The sequence below is a fragment of the Palaemon carinicauda genome, chromosome 11, assembly GCF_036898095.1.
Source record: "Palaemon carinicauda isolate YSFRI2023 chromosome 11, ASM3689809v2, whole genome shotgun sequence".
In the NCBI taxonomy this organism is placed as follows: Eukaryota; Metazoa; Arthropoda; class Malacostraca; order Decapoda; family Palaemonidae; genus Palaemon; species Palaemon carinicauda.
Window position 1 is genome coordinate 128,931,959 of NC_090735.1, and position 8,438 is coordinate 128,940,396.

The 8,438-nt window shown below is 35.3% G+C and overlaps 1 protein-coding gene across 1 annotated transcript in view; it reads right to left on the reverse strand.

Moving 5' to 3' along the window:
* Positions 1-4,838, reverse strand: part of LOC137650205 (SEC14-like protein 2) — an 84,995-nt gene extending 80,157 nt beyond the window's left edge. Inside the window, exon 1 of the mRNA XM_068383392.1 lies at positions 4,365-4,838. Within this exon, the coding sequence (XP_068239493.1) occupies positions 4,365-4,526 (162 nt within the window). The 5' untranslated portion in view covers positions 4,527-4,838. The remainder of the gene's footprint in view (positions 1-4,364) is intronic.
* Positions 4,839-8,438: the final 3,600 nt, after the last annotated feature.

Sequence of the window (8,438 nt, forward strand, 5' to 3'; positions counted from 1 at the left end):
CCCTCAAGTTACGCAGTCTACAAGACTTCACTTGTTATTACCCTGGATAGGTACGGTGGGTCGTTTGCGACCCCGAGCGTCAAAAAAAAACAGGTTTTTCTCACGTGACTCACCCCTGTGACTGAATTTGTGGGTGATCGACCTGCAGGAGGTGTCTCCCCTACACGCTCTAGTAGTGTCCAGATGTGCATTGCTGTAGCTGTACTCCTTCCCCGATTTCTGAGACGCGTCGGGGTCGTTCGCGTCCGAGTTTACCCTTCTGAGGTAGTTTGCATAATTATCAAAGTTATTACGTATTATGAAATTGTCGGAGAATGGTGCAACTTGTATAGGTTGTCAGTTGTGGAAAGTCTTGGTGGATTGTTTGGCTACCATGTGCATGTTTTTTTTTTTTAGTTAAAATGTCGTTCATCACCACGAGGACCATTTTACCGCGAGTGCCCCTTTTTCACTTTTTTTCATTTTTTTGCCAAGTCATTTTTCCGTAAGATATTGCCAAATAGTGTCGTAAAACTTTTGCTTGTTTAGTGTTGGAAAGTGTGTCTAGATGATCTGGCTACCCATGCATGACTTTGTTTTTGTCAGATACGACGTAGTTATTGGTATATTGGGTATTTAACTGCGGTTACCAATTTCTGTTTTTTTTTTTCAATATTTGTAAAAATTACTACGTAGTAAGGAATTGCCGTATATTATTCATTTTTTTTTTCATGTTTATGTGTTAGAAAGTGTGCCTTGGTGGTTGGGCTAACACGTGCATGTCTTTTTTTTTATCTGAGATGTCGTATATTAGAATGTCGGGCATTTTACCGCGAGTGTCCCTTTTTAATTTTTTTTTAATTTTTTTGCCAAGTCATTTTTCCGTAAGATATTGCGAAATAGTGTCGTAAAACTTTTGCTTTTTTAATGTTGGAAAGTGTGTCTAGATGATCTGGCTACCCATGCGTGATTTTGTTTTTGTCAGATACGACGTAGTTATTGGTATATTGGGTATTTAACTGCGGTTGCCAATTTCTGTTTTTTTTTTTCAATATTTGTAAAAATTTACTACGTAGTAAGGAATTGCCGTATATTATTGATTTTTTTTTCATGTTTATGTGTTAGAAAGTGTGCCTTGATGGTTGGGCTAACACGTGCATGTCTTTTTTTCTTATCTGAGATGCCGTATATTAGAATGTTGGGCATTTTTCCGCGAGTGCCCCTTTTTATTTGTTTTGCATTTTTTTGCTTAGTCATGTTACCGTAAGGAATTGGCAAGTAGTGTCGCAAAACTTATATTTTTATAGTGTTGGAAAGTGTTTCTAGATGATCTGGCTACCCATGCCTATTTTTTTTTTAGCCAGATATGGCGTATATATAAGTATGTGTTCAATTTTCCTGTGATTGCCATTTTTTCGTTTTTTCCCATTTCTTTCAAAATTACTACGTACTAAGGAACTATCACAGAGTAATATTTCATTTATATGTTTATTTATCGGAAAATATGCCTTGATGGTTTGCCTAGCACGTGGCTGAAATTTTTTTTTTTCTGAAATGCCGTATATTAGAATGGCCATTTTTCCACGAGTGCCCCTTTTTATTTGTTTTGCATTTTTTTGCTTAGTCATGTTACCGTAAGGAATTGGCAAGTAGTGTCGCAAAACTTATATTTTTATAGTGTTGGAAAGTGTTTCTAGATGATCTGGCTACCCATGCCTATCTTTTTTTTAGCCAGATATGGCGTATATATAGGTATGTGTTCGATTTTCCGGTGATTGCCATTTTTTCGTTTTTTCCCAATTCTTTCAAAATTACTACGTACTAAGGAACTATCACAGAGTAATGATTCCTCTAGATGTTTATTTGTCGGAAAATTTTGTTTACTTTTTTTTTGATTGAATATCATCAAATTTTTTTAGCTAAAATATTGTTTTACATTTTTTTTTTTCGATTTTATTTCCCTTCAAAAAAAATTTTTTGGGTCAGAATTTTAATTTTATAGTCGTAAAATAATCGACAATTATCCAGCAACCCACCATACAATTTTTATGCATATCCAATAATAATTAGATTAGTAAATAACACCTTGAAATTGACATACCCTTCCTACATTTCAAGTGGCAGATTAGGGAGTCTGAGTCAGTGTGGTTGGCGGCCATTTTGTGGACATATCCGAAGCGTAAGCTGCCCTATCTATATATATTCTTGTTCCCTATAGAATTTGTGATATTTTGGTATATTTTTACCTACATAAATATCATATTATATATTAAATATATGTATTTTTTTACGAAATTTCCAAGTACTCAAAAAATTACCTTTAGATATGGCCCCTGATATAAATGTAATTTACAAAATAATGAAGATTTTTTTACATATTTCTATTTTAGGATAACATATGTTTATTCCCTAAAAAAATTAGCCACTTCCTATTTCATTTGGGTACCCAAAAAAATTCATGAAATTTGGACAATTTTTTTTGGCCAAAAAAAGTTACCCTTTTTTTCTCATTTCAGATCTTCACCTCCATGGGTCTGACTTCATCCAAAATACATCAAGATGTGTCCTAAACATTCAAGAATCAATTCCTAAAAGGATTTGTGTATATATGTATAAACTTTTTTTTATGAATTTTTATGTCAGGTCTTTTTTTTCTACTTAATTTTTTAAAATATTTATAATAAATAGTTTTTCTGCAGATGAGTAGTATTTATCTTTACAGTTGTTTTAAGCATTCATTGAAGTTTTTTTTGGCAAAAGAAAAAAGGAGGTTACTGCAAAAACTGATTTTTCAAGAATTTTTTTTTGGCGTCGGGGTCGTTCGCGTCCGAGTATACCCTTAAAGGGGTGTCCGAGGACCGTACCTATCCAGGGTTAAATATCTATTCTGTCTTATGACACTTTATCCATTATTCTTAAAGTATGTTATTTTAATTGCTCATCACTTCTCTTGTAGTTTATTAATTTCCTTTCCTCACTCGGCTATCTTCCCCTATTAAGGACCCTTGAGGTTATAGCAACCAGCTTTTCCAACAAGGATTATAGCTTAGCTAATAATAATAATAATAATAATAATAATAATAATAATAATACATTTCACTTCAATTTGGGAAACGGCATTTGTTTCCCAAGATATAGTACCAAAGAAAGAAGTATGTCCGGGAGAAACCGTTTACTACCTGACTTATGATTCCGTTACCCGCCATTTTTAGGGGCATTTCCTTACACTTCGTTTTAAGATACGATGCAATACCCAAATTATGAATACTTTCTACAACAGTAATATACGGGTAACACATCTGAATCTAAACAGATGTAGGCCTAAATCAATTATTTCATTTCCAGAATTACCTTTTCCCCCGAAAAATAAAACAATGGGTGGCCCCTGAGACAAACAAACCAGGTTACTGTCACGTTCACCCTATGTGTAAAAAATGCAATGGTTTCATAAATAAGATTACGGTAAACAGTCGTTTTCAAAACAACCGCGTCATCAGCTGACTACCTGCCAAGCCTGGCATCTAACCGGGCCCACGTGCTAATGTTGCCACACCCAAATTCCTGACTGTTAAGGATATTGCAATCGCCTATCAAACCGATATCTTCTATTTCCTTATAAAGCTATTGCACATGCGTTTATTTACATCATCATGCCTCTTTTTACGTCTTTCTATGAAACTAATAAGCAATAAACACTGTCCATTTATTCCTCTGTTAGCAACTCAAAATTCACGATCAATAGTCTTGTCAGGGCGTGTGGACACTATGGTTCTGGCTATGAGCCTCTGTGGAAGACCACATTTCCTGTTGTTTTCCCCGACTGTCAATGGAAGTGATTTTCAGTTTACTCAAAACATTCTTTTTAACTTATTTGCCCAAAAAAGTTAAATTATATTCCGGTGTTTGTTATGGTTAATAAACCTGAAACCTGTTGAGTCTTTCTCGTGTCGATTTGGGGCTACACTTTTTTTTTCCGCTAGGCCTACTACGACTCACAAAATATTAAACGGTATCTCATGTTTTCTACTTTCAACGTAAATAAAAATAAGAATCCATGCAGTGTTGATGTCGTCCACAAAGAACTAAATAAGACATTTTGTGATTGGCGTCAATATAGTTACATTGAATGGATATAGATCGAGTACTTCATTTTCACGTTATGTCACCCGAACTACTGCGTAGCCTACATGGCAGAAAATACACGATATCTTAACTTAAATAGTCCACGATGAGACATACCCTGCATAATTCAATCTCAGTCTAAAATACATCTAAAAATGTCACGCAACGCAGTAGGTCTATGACACATTGATCTCATTTCCAGGATGACAAGCGATTATTTTCCCTACTGAATGAATAATAACTGCCATGACCAGGTTGCTTACCTGCGCCAGAATCTGTTGTTGTTCAGGTGATAGATTCATGATGTCGTCGTCGTCATTTACGGAAGAAGAATCTAAGGTTCCCTTGGACGGACCTTCTGGATCACCTAAAGCAGACTGTCCCCGGAAGGATCCTCTCCAGGTGTCCCAACCGAACAGCCGCATCTTATCGTTGAGGTATCAGATAGCGCTACTTTATCAGTCAAAATCAGTCTTTGTAAAAAAAAAAATTAAATATTTCCCACTGGAGATAACGTTGGGCTATTTTCAATTAACCGATGTCAGTCTATCGGTATCGGTCAAGATAAAGAAACTCCGAGGGGGTCACTGTTGTCGAACAGGTAACTTGCCTTTGTAGGACAATTGTCAGTTTTTTTCTAGCGGAAATCACGGCGATACTTCGGCAACTGCAGAATTGTTGGGTAAAGGGAAGGATGTCAGAAGTGTGCTAAGACTTCGTATGCGTTAAACTGACACACTGAAGTGTCTGATCTCAGAATCAACATCAAGGGCTAGTTGAAGCCCAGCGTTCCACGACTCGACCACAACTTCGTAGATGCCAGATTTTGCAATATGTTTCGTGCCTTCCATTATTTATCGGAATTAAACATTGTGGGGCCCCAGGCATTTAAATCTATGCATGCAGTGTTACTTGTGGCAAACAGTATGATTTTCTAATCATCCTATATTAATTACATCAGCTAATTTCATCAGTAATTCGTCAACTAAATTTTCTTTTATGTTCATTCACAGCGGAAATTATGTTTACCTGCCAGACGTATGACTAAACAACGCTATTCGCTTTGTAGATTATTTTTTCCGGTTATAACAATCTTAAGTAATAACTTTAAGCAAATTATAAACAGAAATGCATGGATGATTATATCTCCTAAGTATCTGCTTTCTTTCCAAGGCATAATTCCTGTAATCATTCAAACTCTCACGCGTATCGATAAGTTTTTTTTTTTTTTTTTTTTGGCGTAATTATGAAGTTTGCATGCATGCATCGCTTAATGAACACACTGGCACATCAAGCGCTGCATGAGTAATGTATTATCTCTCTCTCTCTTTCTCTCTCTCTCTCTCTCTCTCTCTCTCTCTCTCTCTCTCTCTCTCTCTCTCTCTCTCTCTCTCTCTCTCTGCTGATCGGTGTGCAGAACGAGTAAGTACAATCCACAATGGGGATGGTGGTAAAGTTACCCTCCTTATTGGGGACTCAAACCTTCGATGCATCAGATCGAGTGACCTAAAAACAGACAGCAAAATTCGAACCATAAACGATGCAACCATCAATGCACTGGCTAGCTGGATAAATGATCAACTCGATTGAATTCCTGGAAATTGTATCATATATTGCGGAATCAAAGATATCATAAATAATTCATCGCCAACAAAAATTCTTGATAGTCTTGGTGTGGTAATCAGCGACTTGAGATCGAAGAAACAAGATATGAAAATCTATTTATGCAAACTGGTGCCATCGACGAAAGACGATGATCTTCAGGCAAGAATAAATGAATTTAATGATGAATTAGAAAAATGGAGTGCTACGAGTAACATTAAAGTTATAGACAGTAGTGTATACTTTAAAATGGCAAATGGCAAAGTTGACGATATGTGTTATGATATAAAAGAAGTTGAAAACTCCGCGGGACTGATACTGAACAGACTTGGAGCAATTCGGCTATTGGAGTGTTTGGCACATAACTGTGAGGATTTTGAGCTGAATGACAGATGGCAGGAGATTAAGAGACAACAGAATTTGGTAAATTATGTTACTAATGAAATTGATGGTACAAGTGAAAAATATAATGAGGAATTTCTACCTTTATCACATAATGTTAGGCATAATATAAGTAAAATGAAGAGGACCCGATTTACTGCTAATATTAGAAATGATAGAGATACTTCCTGTAGTAAAGAAAATGTTAAAAGATTTCCTAATATGGTTAATCGTAATAATTACTCTTACCCGGAATATAGTGATCATGAAATATCTAGATATAAATATTATGGGTGTTATAATTGTGGGGAAATGAATCATAAGCAATCTCAGTGTAGATATGATTTTAGATTAAAATGCGAAATTTGTCATTTATACGGGCATAAAAAACGGTCATGCACTTATAGTTTGGAATGAATAATGGGTCATGAAGAGAGTGCCAGAGATGATAATGTAAGAGTAAAAACAAACTTCTTGCGTATAGATTACATGAATGTACAGTCTTTACTGAGTAAGAAAAACGAAGTTGAAATGTTTCTAAATGCTAATGATGTGGATATTTTGTGTTTAACCGAGACCTGGCTATCTTCAAATATTTCTGATTCGTTTATTGACTTTCCAAATTATTCTGTATACAGGTGTGATAAAGGCAAGGGAGGAGGCTGTTGTATTTATGCAAAAGATGGTCTTTCTGTTAAAGTATGTAACTTGAATTTACCCAGGATAGATGGTATAGAAGAGCTATGGCTTTCCATACAAAATCGTAAGTTGCCCTCGGTTATTGTTGGATGTTTATATAGACACCCCCATGCCTCAAATACTACTTATGATCATATTTTAGAATGCTTAAGAGCTGCTTGTTTAAAGAAAAAGCCCATATATGTACTGGGTGACCTAAATGATGACTTGTTGGTTAGCACAGCGAAAATAAACAACATTGTGAAAGTAACAAAGCTAAGGCAGCTAATAGAAAAACCTACACGAATTACTCCTACCTCGTCGACTTTATTAGATGTTTTAATTACGAATAAGCATGACAGTGTCTATAACATTGAAGTCAATCCCAGTCTAGTTGCAGACCATGAACACATTTCCTTTGTAGTTGATATTGAGAAACCAAAACGCAAACCAGTAATCATAACCTCCAGAAGTTTGAGAAATTATTCCCTGGAATGGTTGAGCAATATGTTATTAGAACAAACTCCTATTTTAAATCAAATTCTTAGTACGGACGACGTAAATATACAGATTAGAATTTTTAATGATACATTCAATTATTGTTTAGATATATATGCCCCTGTTACCACTAAGGAAATAAAGCGACCAAGTGCTCCTTGGATTAAGGATGAGTTAAAATAAAAAATAGTTGAGAGAGATGCAGCTCAGAAGAGACTAAAAGAAGATAGGCAAAATTAAAATCTAAACACTGAATATAAAGAAAAGAAGAAAGAAGTAAGCGCTAATATACGGGTGGCTAGAGCTTTGTACTTTAAAGATGAAGTCAGGAAAAGTAAATCTATGAAAGACGCTTGGAGAATAATATATACTATGGTACCTAATAAAAGAAATGTTAAAGTCGAATTTGACAATCCAGAAACTAAAGTAGACCAGTTTAATCATTTTTTTGCCAATGTAGGAAAGAATACATACAAGAAAACACAAGAAATTCTCTGTAAATATAACACACTAAACCTGCAAACTACCCAAATAGAGGTCGACAATACTATTTACTTATTCAGACCACAGCCTGTGACTGTGGAAAAAGTAATATTAACGATTAAAAATTTGAGCAACAGTAATGCGTTTGGAGTAGATGGCATTCCCACTCGTTTTTTAAAGGATTCCCTTTTAATTATTGCTATTTATGTTACGATCATTATCAATACGTCCATAGTAACTGGTGTGTACCCATCTGTTTGGAAACATCCTTTAGTTAACCACTTTCATAAAAAACAGAGATAAAGATGACCCAGGCAATTTTAGACCCGTTTCTATCTTACCAGTCCTGTCTAAAGTTATAGAAAAAATCGTAGCTGAACAGCTTATGGAACATCTCGAAGAAAACAAACTGTTATCTAATACACAGCATGGTTTTCGTAGAGGCTTATCCACAGAGACTGCGCTCATGAAGTTGACAGATGAAATATATAAGAATATTGACAATAAGAATATTTCCCTATTAATTCTATGTGATCTTTCAAAAGCTTTCGATAGCGTGAACCATACAGAGTTGTTGAAAGCATGCAAAGAACACCATATTGATACTTTTTGGTTGGGTGATTACTTGCAAGATCGTTCTCAAGCTGTTAGACTAGGCAATGTCAAATCGAGGTTAGAGAAAGTTGAATATGGTG